Source organism: Staurois parvus, unplaced genomic scaffold (genome assembly GCF_062004578.1).
Source record: "Staurois parvus isolate SC_StPar_1 unplaced genomic scaffold, SC_StPar_1.0 ptg000613l, whole genome shotgun sequence".
Classification (NCBI taxonomy): Eukaryota; Metazoa; Chordata; class Amphibia; order Anura; family Ranidae; genus Staurois; species Staurois parvus.
In genome coordinates this window covers 2,326,331-2,351,461 of record NW_028318409.1, presented here as the reverse complement: position 1 = coordinate 2,351,461, position 25,131 = coordinate 2,326,331, and the positions used below count along the sequence as shown (strand labels likewise).

Sequence of the window (25,131 nt, the reverse complement as noted above, 5' to 3'; positions counted from 1 at the left end):
CAGCCTCCAGCTTCTCTAGGTTCAGATGCTGATTTCCCCTGCACAGAGCCCTTAACGTGATTGTTAATGTTGGATTTAAACACAATGTCATACTTATCTGCTCTGTGTAATGGTTTTCCACAGAGCAGCCCTGATCCTCCTCTTCCGAGTCCCCTGCTGAAGTTCCTGGCTCTTCCTGCCTTCAGAGTGCCCAAATAGCAAGCTGTGTGGGCTCGATACATAGATGCACTGTGTGCTTCTATTGACACACATTGTGATCCAGGCCCACCCCCTACTCCCTCCTCACAGGAGGGGGGGGGGGTTAGGGGGTGTGAAGCCAGTTATCAAACAAATATCTCATGCCAAAGAACACATGTTCATGAGGTTGCTAAGCAAAGCAACAATTTTTTTTTTTTATAAAATAGAATAGAAGAAATTAAAAAAAAAATAAAGAGTTGACTATAGAAACCAATCAGATTGCAACTTTTTTTTCTAGCGTTCTAGCATGGGTCACATAACAAAACTATCATTTAAAATGGTTTCTATGGAACAAAAAAAAGTGTTTCTTTTTCTTTAGCTTTTACTGCAGCACATTTATCTTATGGTACTCAAAGGACTTTCCAAAATATCCAGTGCTTCAAAAGTAGAGAACAAAGAGTAATTCAGGAGGTCAAATCCAAAAGTTGCCCATTATTTGGTCTTCCATATAGCTGGACATAATATAGATGAATTATTTCTGGTGATGTTCATTCTTGAGCTCCCAGATGTGTGATCACTCATTTTTCTTAGCTTTCATCTTTCTCCATTTCCACATTGAGCAATCAGCATGAGTTAGGGTGGGGAACCACAATCTCATAATAGCTAACATGTAGTTACAGTTGGAGATTTGAAATAAACATTACTGATGTTTATGATTTATGGAAACATCTTATGGCATTAATTAAAGAGTTCATAAAAATATTATATTTAAAAATAAGATGTGGTAACCTTGGGATGGACGCAGTTTTAATATCTATGCTGGCATTAGTCATATGAGTAGGAATAGTTAATCCTTTATACCACGGAAAACAAAGATAATCAGTATGGAACTTAATTATTATCAGATCGGTCCACCAAACACCAATATTATAGCTATACATGGAACCAGGTGGGCTGAGTCAGCCCTTGGCTTCCAAAGTGTGTTGGATATTCCAACAACGAGATCTCCTTGCCATAATTATTCACTATGTTCCTGTCCACCTGGAAGTTTCCACATACCACTGTGTGTTCTAATTCCTCCAAAGTAATATTTGTAATAAAACCAGGTGTACACACCCAAGAACTCAGTGCCAGAAATATCACCAATAGAGATCCTAAGGCCCCTTTCACACGAAGTGGACTCCACAAGGAGTCTACTTGTTGAGCAGGGGATCTGTTTCTTCATCCCCCACTGTGCAGGTGGATGACTGGTCCATGTCCTCTCTGCTTATGCAGAGCAGACACAAACACAGCCCATTCTCCTATATGGGCGGTCGGATGTAAACAAACCGCCTGTGCGTTTTCATCCGAGTGCCATCCAATCCACCCAGACAGAGGGGAACAGATCCCCCATCCATCTGTTTTTAGCAGATTGGATGTAAGCGAGTGTAAACACATGTCTGCTTCATAGAGGAGAATGGAGAGTCCTATTGGGTCTGCCTGAAAAACAGACAGGTGAACCTGATCAGACCACTAGTGTGAAAGGGACATTAGAGATATAAGCAGCATCTACCAAAAACCAAACTACCAGTTTTGAACAGGCTACTCCTCTATTGTGATCCATGTTCAGTGGTATGCAGTAACCCATGACCAGCTTCCATTAATCTGTGTGCACCTACCAGCTAAAACTTTATTTTATGCATCAATGTATTTGTGATTGTTTTATTTATTATATAAATCTGTTTGTAAACTTGTTGATGTGCTAAGGAGAGGTTAATATACAGGCTCAACTATAATGGGATGTTACCTATCTTCGAAATTCTGTAGTTTTTATACTGTTGCCTTCCTCCCTTGTACACAAGACTAATTTTAATTTGCAGTTTAAATACAATATATTTGTAATACATTTATGTGTTGAAGAGTTCAACAGGGGTAGCTCTTCCATGTGGCAAGATGAGCATGGCAGCTCAGGTAGCAGTAAGTGTGGGAGAAACTGGCTCCCCTACACATATAATCATGTATTTCTTCTGGCATAGGGGAGATGAACAGGCATATAAAATAAGTAACCCACCAAGGTGCCCACTATACTCAACAGACTTCTGCCTTTGAGTAAGACATGAATATTTTCTTCTTGAGGGCTATAGATATTAACAGGGAGGAAGGAATTTATTGATGGAAGTTGTATTCTCCATGGGAAGTAACTTTCACTTCATACATCCAGGTGAAAGTAAAATTTAATAACTCCTTGGCTTTTGATGTGAATCCGGGTTTGGGAAATTAAATTACCCCCTGAGCCCATAATACATCTAACGTGAATGTTTACAATTAGAATTTGGTTGACGTTTTCAAACTACTTTTTATCTTTTACTAAACATTATACTGTATTTTATATTTTCCCAGGTATTCATTGTTTATTGTTGGATATTTGTATTAAACAGCTGTGTTACTTTTTACTTTAAATTCCTGTTTGGGTAAGCCAGGCCAATATTTATAACAGTTTCCATGAGTTTGACCTACTCATACTAACAAGATTAAACAGGCAGTTCATGCCAATTTGCTGTGGAAAATAAATGCATAGCAAAATTAAAAAAAACAGTAAGCTAAAGTATCAGACTGCGGTTGCTATCTGCTTTCTCTTTAGAAATGTCATTCAATTCAATAATGTCTTGCTGATGATACTAGAGAGGGTAGGGCTGTCCTCTAGATGGCTTCTACATGTATGGACCCATTTATGATCTGGCATTCCTCTCTGCTGTTGTTAGATAAATCAATTCATTACCTTTTCCCAGATGTATGTTGTGGCTGGACAGCATCCTGCACCTGCCATAACACCTTGGCAAAAGAAGACAGAGCTTTGTCCAACATTTTATGTGCACTTACACCCATAAAGCCCTTAAGGCTCCATTCATACTAGTGCAATTTCAGATGCAACTTGAGTTGCACAGAATCACATGACAATGGACGATCACATGGTTGGTGCCCATTCACATCAATACAACTCAGCATGGCATGATTTTGGAAAAGGTTCTGTACTACTTAGATGCGATTCCAAAGCGATTTTGACCCTATTAAATATGTAATCCTTCCTCCTAGATTATAAGCTGTAACGAGCAGGGCCCTCTCTTTCCTCTTGTACCAAATTGTATTGTAATTGTAATGTCTACCTTCATTTTGTAAAACACTATGCAAACTGTTGGTGCTATATGAATCCTGTATAATAATAATAATTCACATTCAAGTTGCATCCAAGGCACATTACATAATCGCACTGAAAATCAGATCAAAATCGGTTTGCAGCAGTGTGAACCTAGCCTAAAATATATTTATATACTCCATTGGAACTAATATAACTTAATCCTCCTATTTATTACTAAGATTAACCGCTTCACGGCCGCCCTATAGCAGAAATACTGCTACAGGGAGGCACGAGTGCACAAAATCACTTATATATACGTAATTTTGCATTTCTATGTATGGGGCACGCACGAGCCCCACCCTCTCCACCATTCACAGCCACAGCTGTCAATCACCGGGTCCCTGACGGTGATTACTCGGCGGTGCCCCGTGATTTCCAAGGTTCTCCGATGGGGAGGAGAACTGCTTTGCTTACTAACAGTTTTCCTCCCTGTCAGCTCGGGCACACTGCTTTGGATGTGCTGTGATTACAGTGAAGTACACTGACACCGCCCCCTAGTAAAATACTCCCAGCACACAGTTAACCCTTTGATCACCCCTCATGTTAACCCATTCCTACCCAGTGCCATTAGTACACTGTCAGTGCTTTTTTTTTGCACTGATCACTGTATTGGTGTCACTGGGGATGTCAATAACACCATGCCAGTTCCCCCCAGTGTCAGAATGTCCGCCACAGTCCCGCTAAAAGTCGCTGATCGCCACCATTACTAGAAAAAATTAAAAATAAAAAAAAAATCCCAGTATACATACCGCCATTTGTAAACACTAAAACTTTCATGTAAACCAATAAATTTACAAGTTTTGGGATTTTTTTTTTAGCAAAGACATGTAGCAGAATACATCTTAGCCGAAATTTATGACGAAATTTGATTTTTACATTTTTTTACTGGACATGTTTTATAGCAGAAAGTCAAAAATATTGTTTTTTTTCTCAAAATTGTTGGACTTTTTTTTATATCGCAAAAAATAAAAAACGCACATGCGATTAAATACCACCAAAATAAATCTCAATTTGTGGGGAAAAAAAGGACCTAAGTTTCATTTGGGTGCAGCATTGCATGACCGTGCAATTGTCAGTTAAAGTAACGCAGTGCCGTAATGCAAAAAATGGCCTGGTCAGGAAGGGGGGTAAATCCTCAGGAGGGCAAGTGGTTAATATTGTTGTACTGTATGTCTTCCAAGCATAACAGACAGCTCTGTATGAGTACTTTCACACTGTTCCAATGTGGTTTGACCACAGAGTGAGAGCAGCATTGCTTACTCGTGGGTCTGGTGCGGGTTAGCTGCTCTCTCCCATAGCATTGCATTATGTCCCAGTTTTGGTGCGCTTTCTGAAAGTGAATCAAAACTTCTGCACGCTGCATCTTTGGTGTGCTTTCAGAACCCACACCACGGGACATAATGCTCCTGCGGTGCGGTCAAGCCACACTAAAACAGTGTGAAAGAGCTCTAAGAATGTAGAAGGGAAATAAGACACCCATTCCATGTGCTACTATATTAAATTAGCAATAAAATACAATACAAAGCTGTATGTGTCTGATGCTTCCCACTTTTTCAGCAAAGTGAAAGAGATTACAGACACATTCTTGCATACAGTTGTGTCCAAAATTATTCAACCCCCAATGCTGTAAAGGGGTTTAGGGACTATAGTGTACATTTGGAATTGTATTCAGAATCAAATCCTACAAGGACGTTGTAACTACCCAAATGCAACTAAAATGACATCAATTGTTTATGTAATACAGTAGTAAATGGTTCTTATGTGGTTTCTTCATTGCCACAATTATTCAACCCCTTAAAGACTACCACTCTGAAGAACAGAGGTTCATACAGGTGCTTTCCATCAGGTATTGAAAACACCTGTGGATGTCACCGAGCAGCAATCAAGCATAATAAGCACCAATTAGGCAGCTTTAAAATGACTGTGATACTCAGCTCCTTCTAGACATTTACTGGTGTGGTTACAAACATGGTGAAGGCAAGAGAATGGTCCAGGAAGACAAGAGAAGAGGTGATTTCTCTTCACAGGAAGGGCAATGGCTATAAGAAGATTGCAAAGATGTTAAACATACCAAGAGACACCTTAGGAAGCATCATTCGCAAATTCAAGGCAAAGGGCACTGTTGAAACGCTACCTGGTCGTGGCAGAAAGAAGATGCTGACTTCGACTGCTGTGCGCTACCTGAAGCGTAGAGTGGAGAGAAGTCCCCGTGTGACTGCTGAGGAACTGAGAAAAGATTTGTCAGATGTGGGTACAGAAGTTTCAGCCCAGACAATAAGACGCACACTGCGTAATGAAGGCCTCCGTGCCAGAACTCCCAGGCGTACCCCCTTGCTGTCTCCAAAGAATAAGAAGAGTCGACTGCAGTATGCCAAAAGCCATGTGGACAAACCACAAAAGTTGTGGGATAGTGTTCTGTGGACTGATGAAACAAAATTAGAACTGTTTGGGCCCATGGATCAACGCTATGTTTGGAGGAGGAAGAACAAGGCCTATGATGAAAAGAACACCTTGCCTACTGTGAAGCATGGTGGAGGGTCAATCATGCTTTGGGGCTGTTTTGCTTCTGCAGGTACAGGGAAGCTTCAGCGTGTGCAAGGTACCATGAATTCTCTTCAGTACCAGGAGATATTGGATGGAAACGTGATGCAGTCCGTCACACACCTGAGGCTTGGGAGACGTTGGACCTTTCAACAGGACAATGATCCCAAGCATACCTCCAAGTCCACTAGAGCATGGTTGCAGAGGAAAGGCTGGAACATTTTGGAGTGGCCATCGCAGTCACCAGACTTAAATCCGATTGAGAACCTCTGGTGGGACTTAAAGAAAGCAGTTGCAGTGCGCAAGCCTAAGAATGTGACTGAACTGGAGGCCTTTGCCCATGAAGAATGGGCGAAGATACCCGTAGATCGCTGCAAGACACTTGTGTCAAGCTATGCTTCACGTTTAAAAGCTGTTATAACTGTAAAAGGATGCTGTACTAAGTACTAAGATTGAATGTCACTTGGGGGTTGAATAAAACTGATAATGCTGTGAGCACAGAAAAGACATTTGTGGTTATTTCATTATAACTGTTATGTTATATTTGTCTGACCTACAAGTGCCTCTTTAATGTAAATGTAAGCAAGATGACTGAATGATCAAAAGCAATGTCAAACTGGCCAAAACACTCAATTTCAGTGGGGGTTGAATAATTTTGGACACAACTGTATATACTGTAATGAGCCAAAATAGTAGAGCCCTTAACTGTATAATAATTAAAGCTGAACTTTACAAATTATTTGTAAGTATGCAAATCTCATACCTGAGAGACTGCTAGGGAAGCTGGAAATCACTGTAGTACTCAACACTACTGCAGTGATAGCCACTATCTTCCAGGTCCTGCTCCAGTTCTATATATTTAAAACACATCAGCTTAAAGTGTAAAGTTGTAAAGGCACAAGTTTTTTTACCTTCATGCATTCTATGCATGAAGGTAAAAGACCTTCTGTGTGCAGCAGGCACCATAATACTTACCTGAGCCCCATCCCCAGCCAGTGACGTGCACGAGAGCCTTGGCTCTCCGGGGATTCTCTCTCCTAATTGGCTGAGAATGAGGGGGGGCTGAGCCAATGCTCTGTGTGTGTGAATGGATGCACAGAGCAGCAGTTTGGGAGAGAGCCTGCTTGGGTGCCCCCAAAGCAAGCTGCTTGCTCTGGGGGCACTTAGCAGGAGGGAGGGGCCAGTAGAGCTGGTGAGGGACCACAGATGGGGAGGATTGGGGCTCCTCTGTGTAAAACCATTGCACAGAGCAGGTACTTATTACGTCTTTTTTTTTTAATGCCTTTAATATCACTTTAATATTACGTACAAAGATGCAAAGGAACTTTGCATATATAACCTATTACCCTATTTATTTTTTTCTGAGCTTTGAGTGTAGCTAAAACAGGTGCAGGTCAATATAAACAATGTCATGTAAAAGATCATCTTGTCCTCAGTTTTCACTGTAACTGAAGACAAGGAGTGAGGACAAAAAAGATGACTGCTTCAATTACGTTTTTACTGTCACAAGCCATAAATAATTACTTATATGCTGCAATGTGCTAATGCAATCACTGGAGATCAGAAGGCATCAGCTGAGAAGTAGAGTCCTCCAAAACAGGGGATTTCAATAAAGTAGTAACGTCACTCTTCTGGCGGTATAACCCCATTAATATGGCCTGAGCCAGTTCCGGCACATGCACAAGATTCAGGTAGTTTTTACTACTGCCACTTTTATAATCTGTTACTACGGCTGTGGCAAACAAGCAAACTGGCATTAATTTAGACCAAATCAAAGTTTGGTGTATAGAGGAAGGGGGGGTGTGGTGTGTTCATTACTTTATTAGTTTATTGTGGTTTGCATTTCAGCATTGGTTGCTAGGATGAAGTCTGCCCACGTCCTAGCAACCATTGAGGCAAATGACACTGAACTGACTCTCAGAGACAAGTTTCCCATCAGGTTTTCTTTGCCTGTGATTGACAGCAGATGGCAGTGTGTGGAACCATAGCCACTATTCAGTCAAAGAATGGTTTTGTAATCCAACCACAGCCGTTCAATGTCAATTACAGACAGTGATTGAGACTAGTTCCCCATTAGGCTCCATTCACCCAACAACTGAAATTTATGGCCACTGTCCCTTTTGAAAGGGTGGACCCTGATGGGGAACTCTGAGACTAGTTCCCCTTCAGGTCTGACTTCCCTGTGATTTACAGCACATAGTAGTTGGCCGATTCCAAAGCTGCTGTTTGACCTAAAATGTTTCAGTTTTTAATATGGTTATGTCTGGTGCAAATAGGCAGTATGGCCCCTTTAATATGGCATAAGTCGAAATATCTGAGTATTTGTTAAAAAAAAAAAGACCTGTATGCTTCTAATAAAAAATATAAACCGTTTGAAAATATATAACTTAAAGAAGTAGCCTTGTATGTGCTTTCCAACAATGCTTCTGCTAATCATGCTTCAAAGCAAAAGTTTTTGCCAGATCAGCTCTTTCACATTGTAACTAATAGACATAGTTGGCTGCTTTAGTTAAACTGGATATCAGTGTATAAACAAATCTGTCCAGATGTGTGAATGACATGCTAGTACACATAGCCCAATGTTTTTTCAGATAGCCCTTACTTTTAAAATTTATATGGAGCCCTAATTACAATATGGTTCTTCATCTTTAAAATTGTCCATTTTCTTCTGCTCAGGCCAGTCTCCAGGTCACTGTCCCTCCCTCAACATGTTTCTTTATTTAGCTGGCTGCTGAAGAAACACCCATGCACACTCTTTCTTGACCAGTATGTGTTCATGGAAACACAGAACCTGGGAAACCACGCCCCTGCTCCCTCCTCCTCCCTCCTATCAGCATTTTTATTTAATTCTTTTTATTGTTTTATAAAAGATAAGTCACAAGACAGAGCCTTGGGGCATACCCCAGCTCAGTAAAATACAACCCAAACAAACAATTGCTGTACAACTAAACAAGTACAATCGCTCTCAGTATCAATGTGAGGAAGAAGTGCTGGATAAATCGAGGAACAGCTGCTCCAGGTATTATAACAGGAGAACACCCTTCCTCCCCTGCACTATACAAGTATGGTCACCTCCCTTGGTCAGGGTGAACTCAAGGAGCCCGGTATATTCAAAAAAAGATCAGTACCTTTGAGGTCTGCCAGTTAGGGGGCAACTCTGATTAGGGGTCTGAGAGGGGGCGCATAGGAGCCATTAGTAGTATCAGAATTGACCCAAGGATCCCAGCCCTTATTAAACTTATTAGGGCAACCACAAGATTGATATGTAGCTTTATAGAGCGGAACAGTGGAATTGATCAGGGTATATTTTATGTAACCTTTGTGGTGTTAAGTATATTCTATGGAGGATTTTAAACTGTATTAACCAATCTCTGACAGAGATTAGTTGAAGGAGAAGGTACTCCCACAAATCTTCCCAACCCTCACTGTCCAGACTTGGCACCTCCACACGCCACCAATCAAAGGCAGAAGGGTTTTATGAATTTCTGACAATGGTTTGCTTGAGTCATCTCGCAGAAGTGACTCCATTTCCTCAGTTGTAAGATGCCAAATTGTGAGCATGTCAAAGCTGTAAGAACATGAAAAAGAAGCAGTTAGGGATTGAGAAGTGCTGTTTTAACTCATCAAATGTCATAAAACAGTCCCCAGAACAAATTTGGCTAAATGTTTTAATACCCTTGGAAGCGCATAAGGAGGGGTGTGGGATGGAGTAGAACTCTGGCAGTCTGCGGTTACACCATAGGGAGGTATGTGGAGACCAAGTATTAGGGGAGGAATAATGTTTGAATACTAATAATTGCCAGGCCCTCTGCACCGCCCTCATAGATAGCAATAAATCAGGAAAAGGGGTACGTAAACCCCTATACAGAAGGTTACACAGGGATTCGTAGGAGCCTGAGTAGGCTGCTTCCAGCACAACTGCTGCGTTGGTTCCATCCAACAGAAGCCAGTTGTGCGCATAGATCAATGGGTGCGCTAAGAAGTAATTGTACAAATCAGGACATGCCACACTTCCCTGCATCCAGGGCCTACACAATATTGCCCTACTAAATCCCTCCTACCAGCATTTGACAACAGCAGGAGTCTATTGCTCCTTTGCCCTCAGTACCCACTTCTAGAACCCAGAAGATTAGGGAAGTAGCGCAGAACATGGAGCTGCTGGTTGCATATTGAATATAACTCCATGTCAAATGTCAATTAACTTTTTCATATCAGTGTGTTTGAAATGCCCTACACCTTGAAAGACTTACATACACATGGGGTCAGTATGAGTATTCCTAGTGTTGTACAGTATGTGCTGCACGTGGCAGTCTTCTTTTATGTTTATAAAGTATGTGCTATGTTCTAGAAGCATGTTCAAAAGGGCAAATGAAGAATAAAGTTATTAGTATTGCCTTTTGTCTCCCTGCAACTGATCTTTTCCGCAGGACTGACTCTCTGTCCCTGTATGGAAGTGGCTATCTTGGTAGAGAAGCAGCAATTTGCTTCTTCATGGCAGCCCCTGCTGACTGGTGATTTAATGACTGCTGGCTCATGATCAAGAGGTGGGCGAAGCACAGATTCACAGAATGTATGAAGCAAAAGCAGGGAGATTCATGCATTACAGTTATAGTTTTCTCTCTAGCAAGCATTTAGAAGAACCAGCAGCTGCACAAGAGTAACAGTGCCAAATTTGACCCCCCCGCTCCACAAAAAAAACAGTATTCAGTAGTCAGATATTATAGATGCCTTGACCACTTGCCTACTGGGCACTTATACCCACTTCCTGCACAGGCCGATTTTCAGCTTTCAGCGCTGTCGCACTTTGAATGACAATTACGCGGTCATGCAACACTGTACCCATATGACATTTTTAAAAAAATTTTCACACAAATAGAGCTTTCGTTCGGTGCTAGTCACCACTGGATGTTTTATTTTTTGCGCTATAAACAAAAAAATAGCAAAAATAGCCTTTTTACCACAGCTGATCGAGTGGTAAAGGGACGCTGTGATTGGCCGTTTACCGTATCATGTGACCAGCTGTGTGCGTAGGACACAGCAATCACCGGGGGCATGCAGGGGATGTATTCTGGGAGGACATCCATGGACGTCCTCCCAGAACTAGACAACCGCTCTGTAGCTGTCTTTCGGCTATAGGGAAGAGGTTAAAGTAATCCTAAAAGCAAAACTTTTTTTTCGTTTTGGATAGAGTGGAGATGGATTAGAACGCATGTCAGTTTTTATTGCTGTCTGTGTCCCCATTAGGGAGATTCACTCTCTCTATTTTCCTGTTACCATTATCATTGAAAGTGAAAGTAAAATAAAATCCCAACATTTGGGTTGTCCCCAGAAAAGTAATAGAGGGGAAATCTTCCAATGGAGACACTAGTTCTGGTGGCCTGGGGGTCCCCAAAGATTTCCCTTAATCTGCAGAGATTTTCTCACTATTTGTATTCGCTATGGGACAGGAAGTGAAGATAAATCTCCCCAATGGGACACAGATGCCCAAAAAATAAGCAGACAGAGATTATAATCCTCCTATACTCTATCCAAAATAAAAACAAAAAGTTTTGCCCATAGTTCTACTTTAAAGCAGGGGTGGCCAATTAATTTTCCCAAAGGGCCACAAAAGAAACTGGGACTGTTGTGGGGGGAATTTGGTGTATTGGAAAAAATATATGGAAACATATAGAAAACAAGCAACTGGCCTAATATATAAATATATAAAATAATAGATACATCTGCTCATGAAATAGTGTGCACTCAAACCTGCAATTGCATCCTGCCTACAATTAGATGCAGATGTGGGGGTTCCAGTGATTAGCTGCGAGCAGGCAGCCCCATTGAAAGCAATGGGATGCTGCTGGCTGTCAAAGCTAATTGCTCATGTGCAGCGATCACTCCAGGGTCGATCAATCACATGTGATCGCTGCTTGACAGATTACATGCGAGCGGGCACTTTTTTAAGGGGAGAAAGCTGGTAGCCTCCCCTTGTTTTCAATGGGGCTGCCTACTTGTAGCTAATCAATGGAATCACTGGTGGGAGAATGTTGGGATTTCTCCTATGCAGTGCTCTCCCGCCTGTACCGATCAGTTCCTTTCTCTCTTTCCAGTTCTTGCAGCTCTCCATACATACATCTCTATGATGAGTTATGAGGCTGACAGGTTTAGAGAGGCATGCGTACAGTTGAGGCAACACGGGTTGTACAGGGACAGCCAATAGGCTGGATGTGGCCCTGAAATTTGCCTAGGTCTGCCTTAAAGTGACACTAAACTCTAGTTTAAAAAAATATTCTATTCAAGTATGCATTCTTAACCACTTGCCCTCCAGAGGATTTACCCCCCTTCCTGACCAGGCCATTTTTTGCGCTGACAATTGCTCAATCATGCAACACTGAACCCAAATAAAATTTATGTCCTTTTTTCCCACAAATGGAGCTTTCTTTCAGTGGTATTTGGTCGCCTCTGTGTTTTTTATTTTTGCGCTATATACAAAAAAATACCGACAATTATGAGAAAAAAACAATATTTTTGACTTTTTGCTGTTAAACATGTTCAGTAAAAAAATTTTAAAAATCAAATTTTGCCATAAATTTAGGAAAAATGTATTCGGCTACATGTATTTGTTATAAAAAATCCCAATACGTGTAAATTAATTGGTTTACGTGAAAGTTATAGCGTCTACAAATGGCGGTATAGGTACTGGAAATTTTTTTTTATACTGGTAATGGCGACGATCAGTGACTTATTGCGGGACTGCTGTGGGCATTCTGACACTGGGGGGGAAACTGACTGTCACTGACATCCCCAGTGACAGTAATACAGTGATCAGTGCTAACAGAAAGCACTGACTCTTTACTAATGACACTGGGCAGGAAGGGTTTAACAGCTGTGGTGATCAAAATGTTAACTGTGTGCTGTGTGTGTATTTTACTGTGTACCCAAGCTGCTTTATATTGCTTTGCTGTGCTGATAGGGGAGAGATGCTATGCAGAGCAATACAAAGCAGTGTGCAGGAGCTGACAGGGGAGAGATCTGTATTGTTTGCATACAGAGCTCTCCCCCGTCAGTGATACTCGGCGATTGCCAGGTGTCAGCAGGGAATCACTGGCCAGGATCCGGTGATCGCCAGCTGAAGCTGCAAATGACGGCGCGGGTAGGGCGCGCGTGCACCCCCTACCCAGAGATACAAAATCACTTATATATACATCATTTTCTGCAGCCCTGCTGCCCTGTAGCATTATTTCTGCTATAGGGCAGCATAAAAGCAGTTAAAGAGTACTTTCTGTTGCTCTCAGCCTCTTCCATATCTGTAAATTCTTTTTTTTTTTACTGCTGTGATCTGACTTCTTGTTAGAGGGTGACTACAGCCATTGTCCATGGTCCCACTGAATGTTGCAATGTAGCTACTCTCACGTTCGCTCCCAAGATGTACTAGAGACTATGAAATATAGACTATAGGATGTGTAGTGTGCATAGAGCAATGCATTGTTCATTCCAAATGGAAATGTGGGTGAAAGGAGAGGTACAGGAGATCACAGAGGATATTACAAGGAGGCACAGTAAGAAACAATTTATTGAACAATAGACTACATTGCCATTAAATAGTGAATGTGTATGGATTATTTTTGGAGAATAAAGATATCACTTAGTGGCAAATGATCTCACACTGCAGATATGAACTATGAGAATCTAGGCACAGGAGTGTTCAGAGCATCAATACAACTGGAAGTGCACTGCTATTATTAAGGAAAAATTCAAGGCAAAACGTGAATGGCGACTTTTCTAGATGTTCCATATTAGATAGGAAAAGTTAATTTTTTAAGTATATCTCTACTTTACAAACTTGATTATGGAACTTATTGGCACAGGCAGCATACATTACATATACACACAGTATGCATCTTGTAAGTTCATCCAAAAGTACATTGTTTTTGTTTACTTTTTCCTCTACAATGTCATATTTTATTTTATACAGAGTACATGTGTGCCTCAGCAGTGTGGCCCTGATTGGCCTTATGTATACAAGATTAAAGCAATTGGAAAATTACCAGCTAATTCAAAGATACAATTCAGAAATCCAGACGAGGATATGGGATTTTAGGCCAGATTTCGAAGCCAGTGTCCACAGTACAGCAAATGAAAACTGCCAAAAAGATCTGGAAGCCTGATGGAAAGAGAGAGACTTCCCTTCAGCACTCAAGACATTCACAACATTTACACATCTTACAAAGCAATTACTTTGATGGCAAACACAGAGCTGGCATTTAAATAATGGACAGGGAATACTGAAACCTTCAATGCAGACACAACTAAGTTTTAAGAAGTGCAGTACCTTAGAAAAATAACCAACACAGGGTCAGTATTGCAGTAAAATTAAAAAATTCTACAGAATGAATATTCATCCTTAGGGGTTTGTAGTAAATGAATAGCATACCAAATTTTAATTAGCAGTAATTAATCTAAGACTGAAAATTGACATTACCCCCTACAGACTGTGTGTGTGTATGTGCGTGCGTGTGTAAGTAAAGCATAGTGAAGAATAGGGATGCACCGTTCGGTAGTTCCCAGCCTTACCTGAGAAACCATCGAACGATCCCAGGGCTGGGCATAGAGATTAGTGAAGGAAAGATGGCTTCCACTCATCTCTATGCCCTTGGAGGACCGGAGCGATGTCAATTCCTGGTCCAGCCATTTTAATTTTTTTCAAAGCACTAGACCAATGCTTTTTTGCTTTACATTTCAGAGGAGAGATGTGGGGTCTTATTGACCCCACATCCCTCCATAAAGAGGACCTGTCACTAATTATTTCTATCACAAGGGATGCATGCATTTCTTGTGATAAGAATAAAAGTGATTAAAACGTTTTTTAAAGGGACAGTGCAAAAAAGGTTTAAAGTGCCCCCGTCCCCCCATGCTTAGACGTAGTGGTGAACGCATACGTAGACCATACCCACATATGTAAATGGTGTTCAAACCACACACGTGATGTATCGCCATGAACGTCAGAGCAAGAGCAATAATTCTAGCACTAGACCTCCTCTGTAACGTTACTCTGCTAACCTGTAGCAATTTTTAAAGCATCACCCATGGAGATTTTTAAGTGCTGCAGTTTCACGCCATTCCACGAGCATGCGCAATTGTAAAGCATGACATGTTGGGTATCTATTTACTCAGCGTAACATTATCTTTCATATTTTACAAAAAATTGGGGTATATATTGTTTTTTTAATGTTTATTTTAATCAAAGTGTATTTATTTCCAAAAAATATATATTAATTTTTAAAAACTGCACATTTCGGTTTCGGTTTTCAGCCAAGTGCATTTTGAATTTTCGGTTTCGGCACCAAAATTTTCATTTCGGTGCACCACTAGTCAAGAATCATGTCCTTATACTGCGTTTTTTTTAATTAGTTGATTTTGTGTTGTTTTTTAAGAAATACATCCGGGCGGTAGCGGGCTCCGGAGCATCCCCCAGAGGTCCTCCCAACACCCAGAAGGGGTGCTGGGTGCTCTGTCCCTCTGGCGGAGCCCCGGCGACTCGTGGCCTACCACGGCCCCTGAAGCCGCGGCCTTTCCTGTCGGCCGAGTCGCCCCGCTCCAGAGGGGACGCAACCCCCGCTCCAGAGGGGACACCACCACCACCCCCGCCCCCGTCGGTACCTTCACCAGCCGCTCCGGAGGTCCTGCCATCGCCCAGGAGTACCGGGCGCCCTGTCCCCTGCAGCCTACCGCTGCCTTCAAAGCAACCCTACTGCCCAACGCCTGAACCAGGACGCCGCCATCCGAGCCAGAGAGAGGGGATCTACCACCACTGCCTCCCCTACCTACAGCCGCCGCAGAGAGAAGGGAAGCAGCAACCACCCTCACCGACACCGAGAGGGTAAGCCACCACCGGCACCGAGAGGGTAAGGCACCGCTGCCAGATCTGCTTCCCTGCTCCCCACCGTATACCACACAGTCGTGCTACTGCCACCACACAGCCCCGTCCAATCTGGGCACCTTAGCACCCTCAGTCGCTGGCCCGCAGCATCCACATGCACTGGCCCACAACACCCACTGATGTGGGCCCTATTGCGCCTACCAATGCCTAGCCCACTCCACCTCCAGACGTCGGCCTACACCATCTCCAGACATTGGTCTACACCACCTCCTGACGCCGAGCCCTCAGCACCTCCTGACGCCGAGTTCTCAGCACCTCCTGACGCCGGGCCTTCAACACCTCCTGACGCGGGGCCTTCAGCACCTCCTGACGCCAGGCCTTCAGCACCTCCTGACGCCGGGCCTTCAGCACCTCCTAATGATGGGCCTTCAACACCTCCAGACACCGAGCCGTCAGCATCCCCAGACACCGTGCCCTACAACACCCCCAAACAACGTGCCCTACAGCTTGTCCAGTCACCAAGCCACTGTACCCACCGACGCCGTGCCACAGCACCCACGGGCGCTGGCCTGCAGCACCCACAGACTGCAACTAGCCAGCTGCTGACCCAGCTGCCCACCCTCTAACTCTCCTCCTACAGATGGACACAGATGAACTCCGCCACGGCATGACAGACTCTCCGCATCATCACGCCCTGATGTGAAACCTTTCACCTCCCCTGATTTGACCAGCACTCTGATCACCCTAACATGTCACCTGCACTCCTCCTCCTCGTATTCCTCTCCTCCATTCCCAAAATCGCCCCTCTACCCCCCTACTCCCCCAAAACAGCTCTACATTGCTCCTTCACTTCTTCCTTCTCCCCAGTACGACTCTCACCACCTCCTCCTGATACTCCATTCTCCCACCGACTCACGCTCCTGCACATCCCGTTCCCATGCCACCTTCCTCACCCTTCTCCTAACCGCCGGGGACATCTCCCTGAACCCTGGCCCCCCACCTCCCCACTCCCCCTCTAGGCACCCTCCTGCGCCCGCCAGCCGCCGCAACCCCCTCAACCTTATACCCGTCCCCCTCCTCCCCACATCCACCCCTCCTTTCTCGATTGCACTCCTGAACGCCCGTTCGGTTTGCAACAAGCTCACCGCCATCCATGACCTCTTTATCTCCCACTCCCTCAACCTCCTAGCGGTCACCGAAAACTGGATCCAAGCCAATGACTCCACCTCCCCTGCAGCACTCACCTATGGAGGCCTCATCTGGACCCACTCACCCAGACCGAGTGGTTGCAGAGGTGGTGGGGTCGGCATGCTCCTGTCAACGCTGAGCACCTTCCAGGTCCTCCCCAACCCTCCTCTCTATCCTTCTCCTCCTTCGAGGCCCACTGCATCCGGCTCTTCTCTCCCATCCCTCTGAGGATTGCAGTAATCTATCGGCCTCCTGGATCCCACTTCCTGGATGACTTTGCCACCTGGCTTCTCTTCTTCCTCTCCTCTGAGCTACCAACCATCATCCTTGGGGACTTCAATATCCCCATCAACGTCAACAACCCGGCTACTTCCCAACTCCTCCTCCTAACCTCCTTTTTTATGCTCACACAGTACACACAGTCCTCCACCCACACCGCTGGGAACACCCTGGACCTCGTTTTTTCCCACCTCTGTACCCTCCACAACTTCATTAACACCCCCTTCCCTCTCTCTGACCACCACCTCCTCACGTTCTCCGTCTCCCCATCCTCTAACTCCCCCCCCCAAAGCGTCAAACCATCACTAGCTGTAACCTCCGCAACCTGAACCCAGCCCCTCTCCACTCGACAGCTGACCATCTGTACGTCAGTATCCTTCCACTGTCATGCCCTGACCTGGCCACTACTGCGTACAACGACTCACTGTCAGCTGCCCTAGACTCCCTGGCAACCCTAACCACACGTAACATCAGACCCCGACCGCTTCAACCCTGGCAGAATGACCATACAAAATGTCTCAAACGACGCAGTCGTGCGCTGGAGTGATTATGGCGCAAAACGAGATCCCCTCGAGCGTTCTCCCTCTACAAATCTGCCTTCCTCACCTACACCTCCTCCCTCCACGCCGCCAAGCAAGCCTACTTCGTAACCCTTATTAACACCCTCTCCACCTGTCCACGCCGGCTCTTCTCCACTTTCAACTCCCTGCTCTCTCCCCCCCACCTCCACTCATTACCTCACTCACCGCCCGCGAGATTGCCAATCATTTCCAAAACAAGATTGATGCAATCCGTAAGGACATTGTCAATTCACAATCTACCTCTTCACTTAGCCTCCCTCCCTACATCACCCCCTCAACTCTCCCCTCCTCTGACCTCGCAACCGCACTGCCCCCCACCACACCTAACGTCCCACACACTATAACCTCCTCAATACTCCGCTCCTTCAGCCCTGCTACCACTGAGGAGGTCACTAAGGTCTTCACAGAAGCCTGCCTCACCACCTGCCCCCTGGACCCTATCCCCTCACAACTCCTCTGGTCACCCCCCTCCTCCATCATTTGCTCCCTTACCCACATCTTCAATCTCTCCCTCTCTACTGGCGCATTCCCCTCCCCCCTAAATCGCCTAAGCGCCCACCTCACTGACAACAACCTCCTTGATCCACTACAGTCTGGCTTCCGTCCGCTATCAGCACGGGTCTGTACAATGCATTTACGATTTTTTTTTTACTCATGTCCCTGTACAGTACTTATGCCTTTAAAGTGAACTTTATAAAGAGTTTTGAACAGATAAGACTTTTTACTTTTTTCTGACCTCCGGAATGGATTAATTAGTTATCAATGCATTTACAATTTAATTTTTTATCATGCCCCTTTACAGTAGTTATGCTTTTAAATTGCAATTTATAAAGATTTTTGAACAGATAAAAGACTTTTTTAAACTTGTTTCTGATCTTCGGAATGGATTAATTGATTTTCAATGCATTCCTATGGGAAACCACGTTTCGGTTTACGAACTTTTCACAATACAAAACGTCCCGGAGAATGCATTAAATTCGTAAACCGAGGTACGCCTGTATTTATGTTTTATGCTACTATCCCCAAAAATGCAATAGTAAAGCAAGTGTTTTTGTCTTAAGTTCCCCATGCTATATAAGTAACTAATATAAAGAAAATGTCTTCTGTGTCAAATCTTTCTGTCTTCTTTCAGGCACTGCAGCTGTTGCGGTAGCTGGACTCCTTGCAGCACTTCGTATTACAAAGAATAAACTATCCAATCACACAGTACTTTTTCAAGGAGCAGGAGAGGTAGGCTGACTCTTTTGAGAATTGCACTGTTTACCATTGCATTACATTGTCATTATTCATCAAGGTCTTTCTCAATAATTATAGTATTAAACCTTTAATACTACCAAATATCTGAGTTATTTGCTAAAAATACAAAATGATAATTCAGTTATATTTATTTTAGCCATATTGTTCACTGAACTGTCCAACACCTGATGTGGTTGTTAAGTGTGCACATTTAGGGTACTTGTACATGGTACTGATGTATGAACATCAGTCATTCCTGGCATACCAAAACACGAGAATGGGCTGTATATTACTTGCGCATTTACAAGTAAAAATTCTTCTTTTAATAATCAAGGGAAGGTGGTTGTTTGTGCATGTTTGTGTGTATATGCGCGTATTTGCTCATGCATAAGTAAAAGTACTGATCAACAACACAGACTTTTGTATCTTTTTTTACTAATCTATATGCAGTACCAGTTTACGTGACTGTGTGTGCTACAAACAATGGGTAGCATTTAGATGAGTAAAAAAAAAACAAACACCTGAGTCCCTAAAAACATAATATTTGTAGGTGTCCCGTGTGCAAGAGACTTTAGAGAACATGTTATAACATTTCATACTCCTGATATGTGTCTGTTGTAACAAGTACTGTGCTTGTGCTAAAAATGATCCTGGTTTTTTTTTTATTACTTCCTTTTTGTGAAATACTTGGTGACCCAGCCAGTCCCCCTGCTTTCCTGTTTCAGACTGAGCATGGTCAGTTTTCTAGCTGTGCTGGGAGAACAGCCTGCCTGTCCTTCATTGATCAGATTTGTGCTGACATGCCCTTGCCCCCCCCCCCCCCCCGCACAGTTATTCACTGGGAAGATCAGTGTGTTGCTGTTTCTCCGCCACCACCTCTCTAAGCCCCTTATGCAGCTGAGAACAGAGACTATAGAATCATAATTAAGAGACAAAATTGTATTTGTACTTTTGTTATATAGTGTGTATATATATATATATGTGTGTGTGTGTGTATGTTTTACCTTTCATTTCTATTTTAAGCTAAATGGGTTGTTTTACAAGGAAAGGGTTCGCACATACTTTAATTAACCACTTCAATACCTGGAGCTTTCATCCCCTTCCTGCCAAGGCTAATTTTCAGCTTTCAGCGCTGTCGCACTTTAAAAGACAATGCAACACTGTACCCATATGAAATTTTTATCATTTTTTTTCAAACAAATAGAGCTTTCTTTTGGTGGTATTTAGTCATCACTGGGTTTTTTTTATTGTTTGCTAAATAAGCAAAAAGAGACCGAAATGTTTGAAAAAAACATGTTTTTCTTAGTTTCTGTTATACAGTTTTGCAAATGACTAATCTTTCTTCATAGATGTAGGCCAAAATGTATTCTGCTACATTTCTTTAGTGAAAATAACCCAAATCTATGTTTATTATTTAGTTTGTAGGAACATTATAGAGTCCACAAACTATGGTATAAGAGGGGTCTTCAAAAAGTTTCTGCATATATGTATACAGATATATATATATACGTTTAAAAAAGTATGGAAACCTTTTGAAGAACCCTCATATATCTGAAAATTGATTACTCCTGATGTACTGATGGCCTATAGCATTTGTTGAGGCCCAAAAATATTAACAGTACAGATACCCCTTCAAATTACCCATTTTTGGAAAGTAGACAGTCCAAGGTATTTAAAGTGTCACTAAACCCACAACAGTAAAATCATTCTGTATATGCAGTAAAGCATGATTGTTATACTCACTGTGGAACCTAAGAGGTTAATCCTCTGCATTGTGTAAAAACACTGTTTGACCCTGACTTCTCTGATCCTCCCCTTCTTCCAGTGTCCCCCTCTTATCTGATAAGATGTATTGTGTGGAGTCATTCTGCACATGCTCAGTTTGGTGTGTATGGCTGTGATCAGCACAGGGCCAGTAAGCATTGTCTAGACAGAGGTAAGGGGTCCTGCATCCTCCTAGAGCAAAATTAAAACTCCTTCTACAAGTCTAACCAGTTTTGGTTGGACACTCGGTTTAGACAGTTATATACTGCTGACAAAAAGGTATTTAGCAGTTTATATTTACTAAAATAATTGCACTTTCATGTTCTGTGTACTGTGGGAGACCAGATATGTGAATGCAAGGTCATGGGTTTAGTAACACTTTATTAAGAGGCATGGCAAGTTCTTTGAAGTTGTATTTTTTTGGGAAAATGAAAAAATAAAATAAAATGTCTCATTTTTTTTTTTACATGCTGTCACCAGTGCAGTACAGCATCATTATATAACTGGTGTGGTGGTGATCAGAGACATTTAATTTTTTTTTTTTTTTATTACATTGTTTTGGTATAAGCAACCAATTTTATTGAATGAAATTGATTAATTCAGTGTATATTGTTTTGATTAGCTGAGATTGACCACAACTAATATTGTTTAGATTAGCTGTGATTGACCGCAGCTAATCACATGGTACAGATGGGCTTTCATTGGCCCCGTCTGTACCATGTGATCACTCTGACCAATCACAGCTAGCATTCACAGAGCTTAGGTTTAGGTTAACACAAGAATTCCCCAGCTGACCCAACTGCTGTAACCATTACCCAGCCAAATATTGGAGTTATACTTCCCTGATTAACCCTTCATGACAGATGGTAAAACAAATCCTAACTCTTGAATACAATTTAGCAACTTTGCCATGTGTTAGTAAAACTGTAAATATCATCACAACTACTTAGTGTATCCATGTGAATTATACTTTGTTTTTTCAAGGTTTTTTTAAAGTTCTCATTTACAGCATATACAGATTGATTTTACTGTTGTGGGTTTAGTAACACTTTATGAGAAGAAAAGAAAGCTGGGTACACATGGCCTGAATATGGCCGATATTCGGACCGTGTGTACTGCTGTCTTTCCCACAAAAGTCAGTCTATGGAATGGCGTTTGTTGTAGGGACATGCTGAAAAAACAGCCCCTGTTAGAACACAAAGGCACAGCAGGAGATATCACTGCACTAACATCACTTAGTACAGCAGCACAGTGGCTAAATGGTTAGCACTTCCACCTGACAGTACTAGAGTTTTTGGCTTGAATCCCAACCATGGCACCACCTGACTGGAGTTTGCAAATTCTCCCTGTGCCTGTGTGGGTTTCCTCCTTCACTCCAAAGATATGCTGGTAGGTTAACTTAATCCTGTCTAAATTGTCCCTAGTATGTGTATGTATGAATGTAAGTTAGGGACTTTAGATTGTACACCCCTTGAGGGTTAGAGACTGATATGAATGTACAATATATATGTAAAATCACTGCATAAACTGACAGCACCATATAAGTACCTGTTATAATACAGCAATCTCTCAGTTTTTTTTTTTCATTCAGCCTGCTGGGTTGTACAAAAAAAACCTCAGTGCGTGCACCAGGCTTAACACAGGTGCAGGCTGCACAATGACTGATCACTGTGATTTTACAAAGCTTTCTGCATTTAAGTACAATACCAACACTAAGGCTGGCCATACATTATACAATTATCTGCAGATTTTCTGCCCAATTTCCTTTAGATTTACCTTCAACTATGTAGTGCAAGGGCCTGCCTAATTGGATACAACTGAAAGTGTTGTTTAGGTTTGTCCTCCTATTATATGGTTTTTGGTAAATCTAAACCAAAAATCTGCAGATAATTGTATAATGTATGGCCAGCCTAAGAATAGTGACCCACACACTAGGTCTACGTTCATATTAGTGCAGCTGCATGTACATGTGTTTTTGTGTGCTTTTTTTACAAGCACCAATGTGCATTGTAATCATAACAATGACAATAATATTAAGAATGCGGTAATGCTGAAAATATATATTATATGTTAATGAACCTTTTTGTTTATATGAAGGCCGCTATGGGAATTGCAGACTTAATAATTATGGCCATGGAGAAAGAAGGGACACCTAAAGAAGATGCAATTAGGAAAATCTGGATGGTGGATTCTAAAGGGCTGATAGTCAAGGTAAGAAAATTACATTTGTTCATTGTTAAAAAAAACACTATAATTTTGCAAAGGGGCTATAGCTGATTTCCGAACGACTTATTTTTTAGTTGAAAATGTGATTAATATATTTGATCATTTAAGATTTTTTCCTGTTTTAAAACTTTTTTTTTTTTTGAATGATCATTCTCTTTTGTGACTTAAATTTAAAATGTTAAAATAAGAGCAGTGTCATGCAGGGAATACATTTGTGGTATACTTGTTGGAAATAAGAGAACCGTATTTCAGTTTAAAACAGTGGGGGAATACCAGAACAGTAATTAGTGGTTTCCTCTGGTTCTATATCAATGTAAATCTGAAAATACACCACCTATATATGCCACTTCACGTGTACTGCTAAAGCAGCTTGTGTTTAGTTGGTTTCTTTAAACCACAATAGTCTTTTTGGCCATTCTTGCACCATGTTATATCAAAAACCAATATGTCATGTACTGTATACAGTATGGCTCTATTCCTATTATAGGATATTTCTCTAGGTTTTCATGATAATTGTATATTGCTGTAAGGTGAGCGTCATACAAAAAGGGACACTTTCACATACTGCTGTATATGCTGCAATGCTTAAGAAGGACTTTGGTCTAAGTAAAAAACCTTTACCCAGCATGTAATTACAGAGCTGTACTGACATCTACATTTCAACTAACCAAAAGTGTGTCAAAGATGGGTAATTAGTATGCAAATCAGCTGATCTCCCAAACAAAACACCCACAATAATTTACACAATGTTCTATAAGATCATTGAAAGTCAGTGAAATCCCTGCTGAGTCTGTGATCATCTTTACCAGTGACAAGAAATGTGCACTAAAGAGAAGGCGTGACAAACAGATCTTATTTTCAATTCTTTCATATTTCTATGACTTTTAGAAGCATAGGCACCGCAAAAGCATTTTTCTTTTTTCCACAGAAAGGGGTATTGTTCCAATGAATTGAATTGGTTATTTGTTTGTTTACTGGGTTAAACTTGAAAAGTGTATTAGTGGGATCAAATCTTTGAAACATACCATCAAGCCACAGGTTCCGAACCGCTTCTTCCTCACAAACAACATTGCTCTCTATCCTTGCGGGGTCAGACACCATAATAAGAAATCAAATTCTCCTTGGCTTTTATATCACCTTTATCTGTAGGCATTTCTTGAATAAAGATCTAATGTTTGCGCGTTCAAATATGGGGGAAAAGTCAACATTTTCAAGGGGTGTACTTATTTCTTCACGACTGTAGTAGAGTAGCTACTAGTGATTTGCTCCCTGGGAGTGGCATCCTAGAGGTGCCAGGAAAAACACATTGGAATTGGTACACCATGAAGTTTTTCACTGGCACTAGGACACGTCACTTAAAGGAGAAGTACAGCCAAAGCTCTTTTGGCTGTACTTCTCCTGTGGATCACAGGAGTGCAGTTTGTTCTACACTCCTGTGACCCATTTTCAGCCAACAGCGGATTGAAGTCCACTGTTGGCTGAGATCACTGAGCCGGCCCAGGCTGGGAAAAGATCCCAACTTCAAAGTCGGGATCCACCCCAGAGTCTGGAGCAGCACCTGGCTCAGCTTCTCTGAGCGCCTAAGCCAGCCGCTCCCCCCCCCCTCCACAGCCCAGCACTCCAGTGAGCACTGTGGGGGGGCAGATATCAATGACTGACAGTCACCACCCTCTGCTCACAGCGGCTGTGAGAACTCAGTGATCATGTGATCGCTGAGCTCTCTTCTTTAGAGCCAGTGGGGGACAGATGCAGCATCCGCCTAGGTAAGTATGGCTGGGGAAAGAAAAAATAAGTCCACACTTCTCTTTGAATGCTTTTCTTTCACATGCCTCCTGAGATGGCCTTTAGGCTAGCCCAGAGAAATTTTTATACTGGCCAAAAGGCCTGCTGTGTGTTCTCCACATGGCACTGTTTAAATTTTCCTCTATTTATTAATGAGCACTTCACTGCATGTGTTTTTTGCACAGAGATGGCAGGTGCAGGCTATCAGGGCCTGCCTTTATGTTAGAGGGGTTTCTCTTTGTGAGCTATTGTATTCTGACAGCAGTAAGACTTCCCCGCTGTCAGAATACACTGAATGACAAAAATCAGACAGTGCGGTT

The 25,131-nt window shown here is 42.4% G+C and overlaps 1 protein-coding gene across 2 annotated transcripts in view; it reads left to right on the top strand.

The window, feature by feature from the left end:
* Positions 1-25,131, top strand: part of ME1 (malic enzyme 1) — a 370,919-nt gene that overhangs the window by 304,481 nt on the left and 41,307 nt on the right. For both annotated transcript variants that reach the window (XM_089693104.1, XM_089693103.1), the window contains 2 exons: positions 18,936-19,033; positions 22,901-23,014. In XM_089693104.1, the coding sequence (XP_089549230.1) occupies positions 18,936-19,033; positions 22,901-23,014 (212 nt within the window). The remainder of the gene's footprint in view (positions 1-18,935; positions 19,034-22,900; positions 23,015-25,131) is intronic.